The following is an 18,366-nucleotide window of genomic DNA, read 5'->3' on the forward strand; positions in this document are numbered from 1 at the left end:
TATGGAAAGCAGAAGCAAAGGGCTCAAAGGAATGAAGAGAGGCAAAGTCACCTGTGATATGGTTGGAGGCTCCTGAATCAATAATCCAATGGTTGGAGGTAGTAAGAAGAGAAGTAGGTGAACTACCGTGCTGAGCAAAAGTCGTAGCAGGTGGCCGACGGAGTGTACATAGGCGCATGAGCTCATCATAGTTGGCTTTGGAGATGAGGAGATAGTCATCATGTGCTGCTGGGCCGAAGGATGAGGAGAGAGAGGCACCGTTTTCTTGCCTCCCTCGCACTTCCCTTGTAGAAGTAGGCTCAAAGGGATTTAGGAGGCTACTGTTACCAGTCATATGATGTGAGCCATGAACTGGAACGATTGAGAGAGCAAGATAGGTTGCTACCTTTTGTAGCGGGTGTGGAAGTGACTCATTTTCCTCTATCCTGTGATTGCAAGAAAGCCTCATACTCGGCTCGTGAAACAACAAGAGTATCGGAAGAAGTAGGCAGAAGAGGGGCTGCAGAGGAGCTGACTGTAGAGGTGCCAGAAACGTGATGAGCAACACGGAAGGGCTGTAACTCCGGATGACGGTCGTAGCGGAAATCAACAGTATGGCCCCCTAGACCACAATGAGTACATTAACAGAATCCACGGCCACCTACACCATCGCCTCCCCACGAATCTCTGCCAGTGCCATGACCACGACCACAACTTTTGCGCACTATGTGAGTCTCTCCCTAAGTTCATCCTAGATTATTGACTCTGGTTGGAATAAAGTGAGAATTGCCGCTAGCTCTTTATCTAGCATCTCGGGTAAAGGGGCAATCAGTGTTAACAATCGCTTATCCCTGCATTCAGTTCTTTTTCTTTTTCTTTTTGAATGGCATGCCATTATTTTCCTGGAGTCAGTTCTTCCTCTCCCAAACATTTGTACTAATCTCTTATCTGTCAGTAGTCTTATCAAGAGCTTCAATTGATGCATAACCTTCCCCCCCCCCCCACTGTGTTTTTCATGACCTGGTGATGAGGCGGACCATTTGGAGTGGCCGTGAGGCTGCATGTCTCTACATTTTGGACACTGGATCCCCAGCTGCTTTTCTGACTAGTAGTAGTAGAAATGAGTTTGTTGCCCAAATTAGGTTGTGGTATGTTTCTCTTCTATCTTTGATTCTCACCCTATTTCTCCGCTTCTCAATCAAGAGTGTGGAGAGTTCCTAGTCGAAGAGAGTCCTATTCCAGAGTCGTATTCGTGTTCCTGTCCCGTTGAATCTTCTATTAGTTCTTCTACTACTGTTTCGATTGAGAATGAGATTGGAGAGAAGGAATTACTGTTCAACTCACAATGGCCACATCCAATTACAAATCCTATAGCTGAACAAACAACTCAATCGGGACCCTCAGACCCATGTAATCATGATATTACTCCTGTAACTAATGACAATGTCGATATACTTATTGTTCATAAAAAATATGAGCGTTAGTCTACATTCCATCCAATTTCTAATTTTGTGTCATATGTTGCCTTGTCTCCTTATCATGCTTTTCTGTCTTTTGTGTCCTCTATGTCTCTTCCCTCAGGGGCGGAGCCACGCATTTTCTCCAGGGGGGCAGAGAATACTTCTTATAGCATGTTGGGACCCACCATTTTACACTTCGTGTTTCGATAGGTGGGGTCCACCATCTCCCCCTAACCTATGCATAAGGTGGAGCCCACAATCTACACCTCATATTTTGATGTATTGAGCCCACTCTTTACATGTCATGTTCTGATGGCTGGGGCCCATTATTTTACACTCTAGTATAACATGGCCCAAGAATGTTAGTAATTTAACCGAGATTTTATATTTTGTGTGCACATGAAGTCCATTATTTTTAAAAAATACTATGGAGACCACTTCATAGGATGATCCAAATCGTTCATTTGTTGGGCCACAATGTAACTAGGCTGCAACGCGTAAATCAACTCCATAGGATGATTCTAACCCTCCAATCTATAGAGGTTTCTATAAAGGGCAATCACATTGTAGATTGGAGGGCTAGGATCATACTATGGAGATGATTTACGCGTGATTGCCCTATTTACATTGTGGTCCAACAAATGAACAGTTTGGATCATCCTATGAAGTGGTTCCAGGAACTGACGGACTATGAACAGAGAATGAGGTTTGTGCACCCCCCTCATAGTAAGGATGTGGAATAGTCCGAACAGCACAACAGTCCCCTCTTTTTTTTTTTTTGAAAGATGACAATTTCATTAATAATCGTGGTAGGTACAAGATGTCCCATACCTAGTACATAGAAGTGGAACTTAAAGCAAATACAGAGCCTGCCACATTAGATAATTTCAAGAAACAACAACCGACATGCTCTCCCTGGATACTCCTTCCTTCGCTAAGATGTCCGCTGCCTCATTAGCCGATCTTCTTCGATGTTCAATCTTGGGCTCCAAGATTCATATTAGATCCAAAATTTCAGCAATTAACCGTTGAATCCTCCAAGGCTTGAATCATTTGATGCCCAACTGGGTGCATTCGCTAAGTCCCCTTCCACAATTATGTGTCTCATGTCATGTTCAAAAGCCCACCGGAGACCAAACCAAAGTTCTTACTTGTGCCTCGTTTGCATCACATTCCCCTGCTGGTCCTGAGTAGGACATGATGATTGCTTCCCTTTTATCCCTTATCAGACCCCCAATCCCAGCCTTACCTGGATTTCCGATGGAACTCCCATCAAAGTTCAATTTCAATCAGCCCGAGGGAGGCGACTTCCACTTCGGCGTTGGTTTAGTCGAATAGTTCTGTCCCATATGATTACACACCAATTACACAGAATGTTAGTTAAACCATACGGGATTCTCTTTTTTGATTTCGCCCAGGAGATGATTTCCACTCTTATATTGACTATAATACGTGTTGCACACCTATTCGTTTCCTCAGAATCCATCGATTGCGTTCTTTCCAGACATTCCATACAATGGCATATGGGATGTTATTCCATAGCAACCGCCCTAAGTCCCCAAAAGGACCGGTGTTCCAATTTAACAATACCCTCCTGATGGATTTATGAGAGACCCATGACATACCAAGGATCCTAAACTCCTTAGTCCAAAGTTTAAATGAACGAGGGCAATGCAACAACATTAGGTGGTCTAGGGTTTCTTCCGCCTTCAAAGAATGACGCATCTACTCGCTAGATGGAATCTCCTTTTTTGAAGTCGGTGACAAGTGTTAATTCTCTTGTGGACCACTGTCCATGTGAAAGTCATCACTCTTCGTGGGGCCATGGATTTCCATATTTTGCTACTTGAAGAAGCCTGACCACTGTTAATAGAGGCAAAAAAGGACTTAGCAGAGAATTCCCCGTCCGGTTCAGCGGTCCATATTCTTTCGCCTTCTTTAAAATTCGAGCAGTACATGGAATTTAACTGTGTGAGAAGCGAATGGAGATCCGAAATTTCCTCATTCTTAAGATCCCTTCTTAGTCTTAAATCCCAGAAACCCTTGCTCATGTCATTTTCTCTTAGCAGGTAATCCGCCACCGACTCTTTAGGATTCAATGCTACCCTGAAGAGCCTCGGGTAGGATTCACAGAGCAATTTATCACCACACCATAAGTCGCGCCAGAATCTGACCTCAAGTCGTTTCCCTACCTTATAGCAAATGAGAGCCTTCACAAAGCAGATGGAGTCGATGGACCTCCAGGACCGTGATCCCTTACTTATTTCCATTGTTTTGAAAATCTTACGATTTATGGTTCGATTTACGATTCTTAGGCAAAACAATTTGAATCCCATGATTGAATCTTAATTTGTATGAATCTTACGATTTTTTATTGAATCTTACGATTGGATCATAAATCGTACGATTCATACCATTTATGCTATTTATCCAAATTAAGTTTTGTATAAATAATATATGTCTTTCTCTCAAAAGACCTCATTTCCTTTTTATATTATAAGAAGCCTTTGAAATCCCTCTCATTAGAAGGAAGAAGACAGAGGAGGAGGAGGACATTGAACGAATCGAACCAGTCAAGCACAAAGCATTTGTTGAGGGCATTACTCACATCGAGGTGGGAGTCGAGGTGGGAAACTACCATAATAAGGACAACATCGATTCCCGTCTTTTATGATTGATATTTGTCATTTGATGTTTGAGACTTTGAGAATTGATATGAGCTTGTGTCTTTTTTTTAAAGATTATTAACCAAGATGCATTGTTTTGGATGAGAATTAGATTATTAGTATGTGTCAAGTTTGTCAGCGAACAATTTGTATTACGATATTGAATGCTAATCATGGTATTTTCTGTTTGAATTAATGAATTTGAATGAAAAATGAATAATTGGCTATTTTTATTCTTTAATTTATTTATAATTTTTTATTATACATATTTTTTTATATTTTTGAATGAATCTTACGATTTACGATACGATTCAACCCCGATTACGATTTACGATTCGATTCCGATTTTCAAAACATTGCCTATTCCAAGACCTCCATTCTTCTTCAATTTGGAAACTTTCTTCCAATTCATTAGGTGTTTCAATTTCTTGGTATTGCCATCCTCTTTTCATAAGAAATCCCTCTAAAGCTTTTCAATTCTCAGAGCCACCTTCACTGGAATTTTGAATAACAACGTTAAGTATACTGGCATATTCGCTAGGGCTGCTTTTATCAATGTGATTCTCCCACCCAACGAGATGTATCTTCTCTTCCAAGTTGCTAACTTCCATTCAATTCTTTCAATGACTTGATTGAGCTACTGACGGGATTCCGAGGCCCAAAGGTAGACCAAGATAAGTAAAAGCTGAATAAAGCATTCCCTGCTTAAAACAACATTCCCCTCTTAAAACAAGTAAGGCTGAATAAACTGCAACATACGCTTTGCTGCTTCCTAACCCTCCGATCTATAGAGGTTTCTATAATGGTTAATCATAATGTAGATTGGAGGGTTAGGACCCCAATTCTTGACTGGAAGGGACACCAAAGGCCTCTGTCCTTCCATCCCTTGGATTGATAGAGAGGGAGCCCCCCCCCCCCCCCCCCCCCCCCTCAATGGTGGACCTTCTATTTTGAATAAGATTAAGCTAGCCATACAGAAAGATTAGATGGCCTACTGAGGTGATACTTAGCCATGCTGAGAAAGATTAGATGTCCTACTGAGGCGATACTTAGCCCTGCTGAAAAGCCCTGCTTTCTTTACAAATACAGGATGGATGTAAGAGTGACCTTCTTTAGGGGCTCCTTATGAAAGGGCAAGGCACAACACCTAGTATCCATCGTTTACGGCTGGGACTACTGGGGTATCTAATCCCATTCGCTCCCCTAGCTTTCGACTCTCTGTTCGAAGGATCGCAGGCATTATTGTCCGATTCCTAGGATCATTTGGGGGCATCCCACGACTACCGATGATCCAAGTAATAGAGCAACTTCATATTTATACAATCATGATATTAACAAACTGTATCGAAGAGTTATCTATCGGAACAATACTCTTACCAGACAACAAGTAGATCTACGCCAGGGGAATCAATAATGTGTTAGGAGAAATTGGTACAAGAAATTGTAGATACACTTCTTAGTAACCCCCCTTGTTGTTCTCGAGGGACGGAGGAGGCTAGGTTAGCCGAAAGATGGTTATCGGTTCAAGGACGCAAGGTGACCTTGCTTTTTTCAGGCAGGGTAGGAAGGGGTAGAGAAAATGCCTCGAGCCAATGTCCGAGTACTAGGCGCTATGGCGCTGAAGTAAAAGATTAAAGCATAGGTATCCTCTCCTTATCCTTAGAATTTTATGAAAGGTAACTATCTCGGTTTACTATGGAGATGATCTGGGTGCAACTTATTTACATTGTGGTCCAACAGATCAACAATTTGGATCATCCTATGAAGTGGGCCCGCAATGCTTTTTGAAAAATAATGGTCTTTAGTCTCACCCTCAACGAATTAAGGAGAGAGAGAGAGAGAGATTAGAAACAGATTTATAAAAAAACCCAAAATTTAGGAGAGAGAGAGAGAGAGATTTACAAAAAAAATCCCAAAATTTGTGGAGAGAGACTTTTGAAACCGATTTACAAAAAACAAAAAAAAAAACTCAAAATTTGGGGAGAGTGTTGTAGAAATCAATTTACAAAACTATCCCCAAATCCGAGAGGGGGAGAGAGAGAGAGAGGGAGAGAGACAGAGGGAGAGAGAGTCCTGGCTCTTCTCTCTTGCTGTAAATTTGTCTTCGGACTTTCATCAACTAAATATAAAAAATGCTATTTTTACAAGGCTGTTTGCAGGAAGAAGTCTACATGTCTCCTCCTCCAGGTTTTAAGTTCCCGAATACAGAGAATGAAGTGTGCAAATTAAAGAAGTCTATATACCATTTACAGGTTGAACCGTTGAATCAGTTTCCTCGAGCGTGGTTTGAGGGATTTAGCCATACCGTGAAGAAATTTGGTTATTGATGGAAACAATTCCTCAGAAATTCGATAGTGGAAGGCAATTTAGCCGCTGCGTACTTTTTTGGGAATTGAAATGGCTAGGTCCAAGAAGGGCCTTTTTTTTCCTCGAAGGAAATAAGCATTGTACTTGCACAAGGATAGTGGAAAGTAGGGTCTCGGCTAATAAAGAAACTTATCGATCCAAGTCACAAGCCAAGTGACTTAGATGAGCCTCTCTTGTCTGATATTGTATGCATCAAAGGTTAGTTTGTCAACTTCTGTACCTCTCTCTCTCTCTCTCTATCAGATATTGCTTATACGGTGAGTGTGGTGAGTAGATAGATTCATGCTCCTAGGTTTCCCCATCTTGAATCAGTTGAGAGAATCCTTCGATCTTTGAAGTCTTGTCTGGGGAAATTATTATTATTTGCAAACCATTGTCACTTGAAGATCACAGCATTTTCTCATGCTGATTGGGTGAGTTTAGTCGATGACAAGAGATCTACAACTGGATAGTGTACCATTGTGGGTGACATCCTCATCACTTGGCGCAGCAAGAAACATTTTATGGTTGCTAGATCGAGCGATGAGACAGAATATCATGCTATGGCTCATGGAGTTGCATAATTTCTTTGGTTGAGGTGTTATTCGAAGGCGTTACAGATGTCAGTTCCATGCCCAATGCGGCTATACTATGACAATCCGACGGCAACCAGCATAGCAAATAATATTGTCCAGCATGATTGCATGATGCACATTGAGGTGGACATGCACTTCATTCGTGAATGTGTTCTGTCTAAGGAGATTTCCTACTGGTCAACAACTCTTTGTTGTCTTGACAAAGGGAGTTGGGAAGTCCCATTTAGACTTTATTTTATCCTAGTTGGGCATGATTGATATCGATGCTCATCGTGAAGGGGAATGTAGGAAATAAGGGTTATTTTTTATATGCAAATTAGATTGTATTTGGAGGATATTTATATATTTTCCATGTCATGTAGGGTTTTATCATTAATATACAAGAATAGCCCATAGTGGGAACTATTCCATTCAGTAAAACTCTCTCTCTCTCTCTCTCTCTCTCTCTCTCTCTCTCCACTACTCTAACATCCTACACCTCCAATGGGGGGTATAGTCCTTTAATGTCATTGCATGTGTAATTGCTTCCTTCCTACCTAAATTTACTTATTAGGATTTTTTCACTATTCCGATTTTAGGGTTACGAACTCTTCTTCTTTGACCTGTGTGTGTTGCGCACATTAGTCAGTCAGGGTCCTGTATAATGCCAGAATACATGACATCTACGCAGCACTCCTCTCTCTTGGCTCTGGCCATGTCTAAACAGGCTCTACTCTGTGATTCCAAGTGCATTCAGTTGCTTGAACGTTGAAAATATGGCTCTGATTACTTGGTTTCCTTTTAAAATTTGTGCCATGACCCAGTCAAGCCTTTAGTGATTCTCATATACTTGACTGTGATCTGTTAAATCTTCTTTGCGCTCTCAATCCTTTATCAGCAAGTTTGGGGAAATTAACTGTTGCATTTTTATATATGATTTTTATCGCATTCTTTCTGTACCTACAATTGTACATATGTGATTGAATTCTGTCCTTTCAATTAGGCAAGAATAACACTGATTTCTTGTTGGCTGAACAGTAAAAATGTTGCATTTGGTAGTTTTGTTTTTTAAGTGAATTAATAGAAATGCATTATGCTATCTCCCCTCTATGTCCACTTTTATAATCTTTTCGAAGCCATCATGGCAGCATTTTCTATATTTTTCTAAAGCAGCCTATGTTTAGGTGAGGTACGATAAGCGACGGCGATGGAGGTCAACAAATCCATTATTTTCGTTAATATCTTTGCATGCAAAAAATGATAAAGGGGAACCATTACGCTTGAACTGCCGTCCACAGTCAGCTTTTGTTGACATCTCTAGCACTGATGACAGGGGATGGGCTCTATGGCGAATATCTTCTTATAAGCCTGACAGTTATGCTAGTGATAATGACGTGGAAATTTCCAACCGATCAACTAGAAAAGCCTTTTATCTTCTGAACCAAAAGAATAACTATGCTGTTGCTTTTGTTGATGGACTTCCAGAATTCGTCAAGAAGCCAGGAAATCCGTTCAAATTGAAGGTGTTCAATCATTTTTCTCCACCACGAGATATTGGTAGGCCTGATGTTTCACGGATTTACTCTGGTGACACTCGTGAAACCAGTATTGGAGGGAACTTGCGTGTTGATAATGAGGGGATTATTAGGCAGCCAAACAATTTGCCACATATAATTATTTCCTTTGATGTGGTTAATTTAACCATCCTTCATGAAGTTTCTAAGGAAAATAGAAAATTTCAACTTCTTTGGGGTTCCATTGATAATTTTCAGTTCATTGTGCAAATTTTATCTTCTAAAACCAGAGTTATAAGCACACTTACTGCTGTGATTAAATACTTTGATGCACGGAGAAACCTTTGGTGAGTATTTATCTACCTTCCTGCCTCTCCTTTTTTTCCTTCTGAATTTAAGCTGACAATCAAAGTGGCTCATTTTCATACTCAGGAGTGAACTCATTTCCCCCGTTGAAGTGTGTATGTTCTACCACTCTAGGTTTCTATTCCAGGCCTCAGAAATTACCCAACAAGATTTGCCAAGTCATTTCCATCTTTGGATGAGACAGGTTAAGTCGTCAAGATTCTGCAATGTCAATTGTTTAACTTTCTTTTTTCTTTATTTGTGTGAGATAGCTTTTAAAGTATAAAAAATTAAATAACGCCTTCTCCAACTGCTTAAGCTTATGGACAAATTGGTAGTTTCACATGGTGTCAGAATAAAGGTCCAGAGTTCAAAACTCATTGATATTAAAAATCCACATGTAATGGCCAACCCAAAAGAGGGGCCACATGTGCCATGTGTAGGCCAACCCTAAAAAAGAGGGGCCACACGTGAGGGGGAGTGTTAAAGTATAAAAGATTAAATAATGCCTTATCCAACAGCTTAAGCTTATGGAGAAATTGGTTGTTTCACAGTTGCTTAATTCTCTGGGTACATATCATTTGGCAGGTTGGCATATCACTGACTGATCTTTCACTGGACATACTTCTCTTTGTGGTTGGAAAACTGAATTTGGCTGGTCCTTATGCAGTTAGAAGTTCAAAGATTTTTGCTAATTGCTGCAAGGTTTGTTCCTTTCTATATTGGTTATTTGTATGAAATAACTATGTATATTTTCTTTAATATGTGCATATTTTTCTCTTCACTAACAATTGATTCTTGAATTTCGGTAATAGACCTACTTAGAAAGAAATCCTTTTTCTATGTTAGAAATTTTCTTTTCACGATTTCATTTAAATCAGATTCGACCTTTGAGTGTGTGGCACGTGATTTCTGTCACAAGGTAATTCATGGTGCGATTATTTAGATATGTTTTTGCTTGGGTACTTTGGGATTTTTTTTTGGGATATGTGCACAAAAGTTTTGGGTTTTGGGTATACGAAATCAAGAAATTGGATTTGGGTCACTTCTAGTAGTAGTTGTTATGGTTGGGTTTGGATTTGGTTTTGAGAATTGATTTAGGTATATTAGGAATTGATTTGGGTCACTTCTAGTGGTGGTGGTTATGGTTGGGTTTGGGTTTTGGGAATTGATTTGGGTATATTAGGAATGGATTTGGGTCACTTCTAGTGGTGGTGGTTATGGTTGGGTTTGGATTTGGTTTTGGGAATTGATTTAGGTATATTAGGAATTGATTTGGGTCACTTCTAGTGGTGGTGGCTATGGTTGGGTTGGTGGTGGCTATGGTTGGGTTTGGATTTGGGTTTTGGGTTTGAGTTTTCTGAAGTTAGGGTTTTGGGAATTGAGGAGAGGGGATACGGGTGGAGTGTCAGGATTTTTTTTTATAGGATTAGGGTTTCGATCTTACTTTGAAGCTCTGATACCATGTTACATTACATGGTGTAATAGTGGGTGAGTGAGAGAGAGAGAGAGATACACGAGTGAGGAAGACAGAGAGTCGTAGGAATTGGAGAGATAATCTCACCTCCCACGAAAATGTATTTTATTATATTTTATAAAACGAATGACTGAAATACCCTTAATGAAGGGTATATACGTCTAACAGTATCAAAACCAAAAGGTAATAGATTCAAGAAAGGAGACTAATCTCCAATCTTCACCTTTTTTTTTTTTTCCTCCTATCTTGCATTCACTACTGTTGAAGAAGTGGTGTAATTATCAGAATGTGGAGGAGCTCTTTCTTTGACGGGATCTAAAAATATCAAGGACATATTTGCACCAGCATACGAACTACAGTTTTTTAAGGATAAATTGAAATATGAAGACCAAGTGAGCCGAATTGGTTGGGAGGCGGACCGAATTCTCTGCATCGGTAGGCTTGAGGAACTGATTGCTATCCTGGAGGATCTGATGGAAGAAGTCCCCACACCGAATTTCGCAATTGTCGTCTTCTTCAAGGAAAAGTTGCTGCAGGATAGTGTTGAGTTCTTCCTCAGCAAAGTAAGGAAGTGTTCCTAGCCTTGGTCTGTTCGGGGTAAAGCTGTAGTTAGCTTTTTGGGGAATTTTTTGGATTTTCTGATCAAGAACGGAATTTTTTGAGATGAATTTATAGTATTTAAGTCGTGAGTTCTTAGTTTCATTAGAAAAAAGAGAGAAAAATGAGGTAACTTAGATTGGTGAATCAGTGGAATAGTAGGAAGCAATCGGCCCATATAGTGCTAAATTTCAGGTGCGGTAAGGTTAGTAGAGGATCCTCAATAGCTTGAGAGACCATAGTCTTTCGCTTGTCAAGGCACGGATTCCTGGAAATTCTTACTTGGCTATGAGCGACGGAATGCGAAGGTGGAAGGAATGAGATGTATACAGGTTTCACTTGGAGGATTGAGGGAAGAAAGATAAGGGTTGTAAGAAGGAGCAAGGGCAGTACATGACAAAATATTTGGACGAGGGCTTGAAAGTATTTTGTGGATAATGTGTAGTATACGTCTGTTCATGATATGGAATAGAAAGCGAGGATCTTTACGGTCTTTAGTTTGTGGCTCGGGGTATGCCCTAGCCAGCTTTATTGATATTATGTAATGTGATGGGGACCCCTGGTCCCCAATGTAACTTTCATGGTATCAATGAAAATATGTCAATTTTCAAAAAGAAAGAAAGAAGTGGTGTAATTAGTATACCCTACAGAGGGGTATTCTCGTCTTTTGTCTTATATATAACCCTAGTGCACTCATGTGTGTGTATATATATCATATAATGTGAGGAGTCTGTAGATTAGACTCACCTCTCTCTCTCTCTCTCTCTCTCTCTCTCCTCTCATCTCTTTGTTCTTTCTTTTTATTTCATGTAGCTGTGGTTACATCGAACATGGTATCAGAGGGCATTAGGTTTTGATTCCTAGGAGTAGCTAAGCGAAAAAAAACAAAAAACAAAAAACCCAAACCCTATAGCCGCCCACTCCACCCTTCATGGCAATCGCCCTACCCAAAACCCCAAACCCTAGCCCCCCTATCCCAACCCCTAGCCGCCGCACCCTTCCCCTCCCCTTCCCTTTTTGTTGCCACCATGGTTTTAAATTTCTGCTGAAATCCAAAATTTCGGATTTTGGTTGGGACTGAAATCTGAAAATTTCGGATTTCTGTTTGTATTTCGGCCGAATTTGGTCATTTTGACCATAATTGTAAAAATTTTAGCCGAAATGACTGAAATTTGAAACAAAATTTCGGTTTCGGTAGGGATCAAAACCGGAATTTAAATCCATGATTGCCACCCCTTTTCTCAGCCCCACCTCCACTCGAAAACCCAGCTTTGGGTTTCCTCCTTGCTGCCCAGCCCCCCCTCCACCCAAACCATATTTGGGGTTTCCCCTTGCCGCCCACCCCTCCTTCCACCCGCAACCCTTTCTTTGGGTTTTCCCCTTGCCGTCCACGCCATCTCCACCCAATTCCCACCTTTGGGTTTTCCCTTTGCCTCCCACACCCTTCTCTAACCAAAACCCATTTCCCTCTTTGGTTTTCATCTCCAGCACTCCCCAAGGCACTGGTTCTTGGTTCTGATTGTTGTTCGCATTAGTTGGTGATGGTCTAAATTCTCTTCTACATTGTTATTGATGTCGTTTGTCTCCGAATTATTGTTAGCTCGTTGTTTAGCGTTGGAAGTCCAACCATAGGATTGGTTAGTGTGTTTGATCCCTTCGGATGAAGTGTTTGTTGATGTTTGTCTGATTCAAAGACTTCGGAGTTACTTGTCGGATGAGTTTCCATTTTTGGGTTTGATTGTCATAGTTTGTGGGTTTTTTGCTTATGGCTGTCTCTGCTTCTCCTACCATGGAGTTTCAAAACATTCAGATGACATCCATTAAACCGGATGGCTCAAACTATCCGCCCTCAGAGATGGCTGTTGAAACATTTCTTCTCGCTCCGGGGAAGTTTGAATATATCGGAAAAGATCCTCCTGACAGTGAAGACAAGTCTTATGCTAAGGAAGATAACATGATCAAGACACTCTTATAGAATAGCATGGAGCCTAAGGCTTATCATAGTTGAATCCCCTAATATGCTTTTCATAGTTGCATCTTCTTGTTTAGTCTTCATATATTGTTGCTGTTGACAATTGAAGTTACGTTTATATTGCATTTCAGTGTAATTACTTTTAACTAGTAGAATGTTATTCGATAAGGTCCATCTTTAATGGACCTACAAGAGTTCGGAATTCAACCCGCACAAAATTCTTTCTTGTCGCTTCTTTCTCGCCCATCTCTTCATCTCTTACTTCATTTACTACCTCATTTATTTCTCTTACATATAGATGGCTTCTTCACTTAGATTGTAGTCATGCCATGCTTCCATTTTTTTATTTGTTTTGTTTTTTGTCTGGTTATTGTTGGCCAGCCTATGTTCAAGAAGTATGATGCTTCATAAAATTCAAAAGTAAAAAATGTACAACTTAACCATTCAAAAAAAATGTATAACTTAGTTTCTATTTTTATTTATTTTATTTCATGTCTGATTTTCATTGGCCACTTGCGTTCAAGAACTATTATGATTTAATGAAATTCAAAAGCCAAAAATGTAATTTAGTTTCTCTTCGTACCTTTATTTCACAGAGCATATTTGATAGTTAGATTAATGCTTATTTCTTTCTGTTGATATGAAATTCGTACTTTTTTATAACATTCTAAAATTGATTTTGTGGAGGACTATGGTTTCCGTTGTAGCAGGTGGAAAACCATTCAGGATTAACCCTTCTTTGCCAATTTGATGGTAATCAAGATGAAATAATTGACAGGGAGCAATCTTCTGCCATTTTCTTAAGGTGCATTTCAATAAGTGTATTTTTTGTCACACTTCCATATTTACTTTAAATTTTCTCCCATATCTTGGGATTGCGAGACATATCTTAAGTCGTATTATAGTGTTGCTTTTTATTGAAAAGTAATTCAGTTGTATCTTCTATTATTAATTTTTTTACGTAAAGAAATGTAAGGATTGGTTTCAGGAAAAATTGAGCCTGGAGGCATAATTTATCATGTTTAGGCTAGAACTAACTTGTAGAGTATTTTTAAAGGTTCTCTATTATCGTTTCAAGTTAAATAGCAAGTTGACTATGTGCTTGCCAATGCTCTATGATATTTATTGATCAATGAAAAAGGATGATGGCCTGACATGATGGAATTTAATTTGATATCAACTTAATAACTTGAAATAAATCCAAAATTTCTACTTTTATGTATAAATGGATCTTTAAGTTCACAAATTTGTATTCGTATGCACAATTCTTCTTTAAACATGATGGCCTGACATGATGGAATTTATCCTCTTTCTTGTTGTACTATTATCGTAGTTGTCGATTCCGTTTCATTGGCTATTTCGTTTTGGTCGGTGGAACAAAACGTTTCTTTGTTTTTGCTGCTTCGACATTTTGTTTCGGAAAAAGACATAATGACCGGTTACATTTTTTTTAATAGTTAAAAATTAAAAAAATCCAAAAATGAGGGAATACATGAGTAGAAAAAAGTGAGACAGAGTACTGATGAGTAGAACTTAGAAGAAATTGAGAGATATTAGATGTGTATATGTGCCTAAGGGCACTTTGGTCTTTGTACTTATTCCTATTTCAAATAAATACATTAGTGAGGGGGAGCTTATCTCCAACTCACATTCTTTCCTTCATTCTCTTCTCCTCTCTCTTCTCTTCTCCAACATGATATCGGAGCCCTAGGGTAAGGTGCCCTAGGGACCACCGTTGGGGAAACCCATCTCCTCCAAAACCCTAACCCTCCAAAACCCTTACTCTAACTCCATCAACCTTCTTCTTCTTCCTCCCATCCGCCACCACCTCCATCACTCACATCCCCACTCGCTACCTCTACCTCTACCTCCACCTCCACCTCCACCTCCACCTCCACCCCCATCCCCAGCCCTACCCGACACCTCCTCCCTCACAAACACCCCACCCGCCTCCTCTCCCTCCACCCTAGCCTCTCGCACCTCCACCTGCGGCCCCCGCGACCCCTCTCACTCCACCCCCTGGCCCTTCCGCTCCTCCTCCCTCCCTCCCAGCTCCTCACGCCCCCCTTTCCCTCCACCGCTAGGCCCTCGCCACCTCCTCCTCAAATCCAGCCCCCACCCCCACCTTGTTTTTTCTTCACTCAAAGCCCCTCTCCTTCCTCCTTGCCTCTTTCCACCCCCCTTGTGTGAGTTCCATCTTGAACCCCTAATCTAGTTCCTTTTTTAGATTAGACCATTGTTGTAAATTTTGTTTCGGTGGCCATTCCGTTTTGGCCACCGAAACGAAATTTCGGTGGGATTTCGGTCATTTCGATGCATGCCGGTCGAAACTTTTCGGTCACAGAAAAAATATATTAAAAAATATGAGAAAAATCCGAAAAAATAAGAAATCAATAGAAAAGGATAAAAAAACTAATAAATAGTCCAAAATATGTGTCCCAAAAGGCATATTCATTACTTAAACACTTAAAGTCTTGCACAAGTCCAACTGATAGTCTGATATATGGAAGAACATAAAAAAAAAGAGATACATGAAAGTGAAACATAGACAATAGCTAGTAGCAACAATTCTCAGTCATCATAACCCTGATGATCATACTCAATGTCGTCTTCGTCGTCGTCGCTGCCACCATCACCACCTGGACCATCAGTAGGGACATCTTCTTCAAGAGGCATGACAAAGTCGTCATCGTCGTCCCTGGCCCCGGCCCCGGCCCCAACCACAGTAGTAGGTGCTTTAAGATTTTCCCACCCAATGTCTTCCGGCGTGAAAATGACATCTTCTTCCGCAACCCAATCCATCATGACATCCAGATGGTCTATGCTCAAAGGGTCACTAGTGGTAGATGATTTCCTCAACAATTCCCTAAAAAGGAAAACATTAAGTTTAATGTCAAAGTTAATAATACTTAGAAGCCAACGAACTTATGAATGATAATAAAAAATTACAGGAAAATCCAACAAAAAAGTTGAAAAAATGCAACTTAGAAGAAACAATAAGCTAGTGGAGCCTATGATTAAATGGAGATTTTATATGATGCCGCCCGACCATGAAGTACCGTCAAAACGGTACCACCCTTGATATTTGATCCTACAGCAGCTCACTTTTTAAGAGGCTGCTGTTGGATCAAATATCAAGGGTGGTACTTTTGAAGTACCACCTTCACGGGACTTGAGGGTCGGGCATCATATAATTTCTCGATTAAATGAACCACAGTAGCAGAAGACAAAAAAATTAAATGAACCACAGTAGCCTATGATTAAACTAATCGGTAGCATAAGAGCCTATGATTAAATTAATAAGACAAAAAAATGGAAAAACTGATAAAGAATTAACAAAAGATTATTATTGTACCTAATAATTTCTGATTTTATGGGATATTTTTAATTTTTTATCATTGTACTTAAGTCTCTGAACTCTGAAGTCTGAACTCATATCCACCAGTATATCTCAGATGTTGATGTATTGGAACAAAAAACATAAACTGAAGCAGGGTATCTAAATGAATAGAAATGCAATGGACCAAAAAGAAATGCATAAAAAATACACAAGTGTATTATAAATAAGATTCAAAAACCAGAGAAAGAAACATTAATGGATTTTTTCGGCAAAACAAAAACAAATGAAAGAATGAAACCTGTTATCAGAGAGAGATTAATGTTTTTCTTTGCCTTTAAAAACTCAACGAATAACATTAAGGCCCTGTTCGTTTGAGTTATGTCAACCAATTGTGAGTGCTACAATGATTATTGGACTCAAATTTAAATGTAATTTTGAGTCCAATAGGTTTGGCACTCACTATCAGTTGCCATAATCTTAAACAAACAGGGCCTAAAGGTGGGGGTTTGATCCGTTAGAAGGGGGGAATAACATTTCCCAAAAAAAAAATGACATACCAGTTAGGGCCTTCTTCTTCTTCGTGATTTCTTTCTCTCTTCTTCTCCGAAAACAGCTTCACAAATGAAAAATCGGAAGATTAAAAGAAAAAAAAAGAGAGATTAAAGGAAAAAAGAGAGAGATTAAAGAGAGAGACTTAGTAGAGTTCGGATTCTTCGGAATCGTTCGACCTTCTTCCTCTTCTTCTCTTCTACTTCTCCCTCTTCTTTCTCCTTCAACGTCACCGTGGACCGTCGCAAGTCGCAACTCGATATAGGGGTTAGGGTTTCCACCCTCGAAATTTTAGGGTTTCTTTCAATCGAGCAAAAAAGAAAAAAGCGATATCTTTTGTTTTATAACGAGGGTTTTGATGACCTTAAAGATTTACTTGGTTTCAGACTTTTAGTTGGCCAGAAAAGTAATTTCCAAAAAAATGATGGGGAATCGCGGTTGCCACATTTTAAAATGCGATTCCATTATAATATAATTTGCGGTTTACTTAAATGAGAAACGCGATTTTATTTAACAAAAAATCGCGGTTTGAGTTTGAAGGATACATGGTTTTAAATTATGGGAGTTGCGTTTCCGGTAAGTTAGAAACCGTGATTCCCATTAATAGGAATCACGTTTACGGTAACAACGATCCTCGATTCCCAAGTTTTGGGGAATCAAATCGATTCCCGGTTCCGAATTGCGAACCGGGAAATCGCGATTCCCCAATGTCTGGAACGAATCCAGCTTCTTTGCTCTAGCATAGCTGAGTCTGGTGGCTTCTGTTGTCTGGACGTCCATGTAAAGGGGGATTCCAATCTTACTTGCGATTTTGCTGAGGCAATGAGCTGACCAAAATCTGAGATTGAGGCCTGGAAATTTCACCCAGATCGGGATGGTAGAGAGGGAGGGTTTTTCAAGGGCAATTTCAGGGGTCCAACGGCGAAGAACCAGTGGGCGTCCTCCGAAGTTGTAGTTGCCACCATCTATGATTCTTTCACAGTCTTCAGAGGAGTTAAACCGGAAGAGGAAGAAGCCTCCATGCAAATTGAACATCTCGAAATTACCTTTCAATTTCCAGGCTCTTCCTGGATGTTCCTTTAGGGCTATAAAGTACGGGCGTTTGCCCAGGAGATATCCCACTAATGAGTTTTGCCATTTCTTGTCATTTTCCTCCAATTATTCATCTTCAAAATCTAGATCAGAAGCACCTTTCTCATCAGGGATATGTGTGAATTTAGATGGAGCTTGGATGTCTTTGTTTTCGAATAAGGTGCTCCAAGAGTTTTCCTTTTTTGGGTTTTCTTGCAGGTTTGTCTCTTGAGTCTGGTTTGGGGTGGAACGAAGCGGGGGCCAGCTGTGGTTTTCCAGGGTTTGAATTGGTTTGGTCTGAGATTGCAACTGGTCAGTGGAGGTTCTCGAGGAGCTGGCTAGTTCAGTGGGAGGTCTGACTTTGTCATTTTCAAGAAATACCATGTGCTGTCCATCTCCTATACGACTGAGAAATTCAAATTTTCCGGCCTTAACCAAGCGGGAATTCAGGATGGGGGAAAGGCTTTTTGGACTA

At 40.1% G+C, this 18,366-nt stretch overlaps 1 protein-coding gene across 6 annotated transcripts in view; it reads left to right on the top strand.

Moving 5' to 3' along the window:
- Positions 1-18,366, top strand: part of LOC143849602 (vacuolar protein sorting-associated protein, putative (DUF1162)) — a 130,849-nt gene that overhangs the window by 39,356 nt on the left and 73,127 nt on the right. For all 6 annotated transcript variants that reach the window (XR_013235729.1, XM_077358674.1, XM_077358675.1 and 3 more), the window contains 4 exons: positions 8,211-8,887; positions 8,973-9,090; positions 9,474-9,590; positions 13,642-13,736. Coding sequence is in view for 5 of the 6 variants with exons in the window: in XM_077358674.1 (XP_077214789.1) it covers positions 8,211-8,887; positions 8,973-9,090; positions 9,474-9,590; positions 13,642-13,736 (1,007 nt within the window). In the remaining variant the exon portion in view is untranslated. The remainder of the gene's footprint in view (positions 1-8,210; positions 8,888-8,972; positions 9,091-9,473; positions 9,591-13,641; positions 13,737-18,366) is intronic.

Source organism: Tasmannia lanceolata, unplaced genomic scaffold, assembly GCF_043159265.1.
Source record: "Tasmannia lanceolata isolate RefF3 unplaced genomic scaffold, GAP_Taslan_0.1 ptg000018l, whole genome shotgun sequence".
In the NCBI taxonomy this organism is placed as follows: domain Eukaryota; kingdom Viridiplantae; phylum Streptophyta; class Magnoliopsida; order Canellales; family Winteraceae; genus Tasmannia; species Tasmannia lanceolata.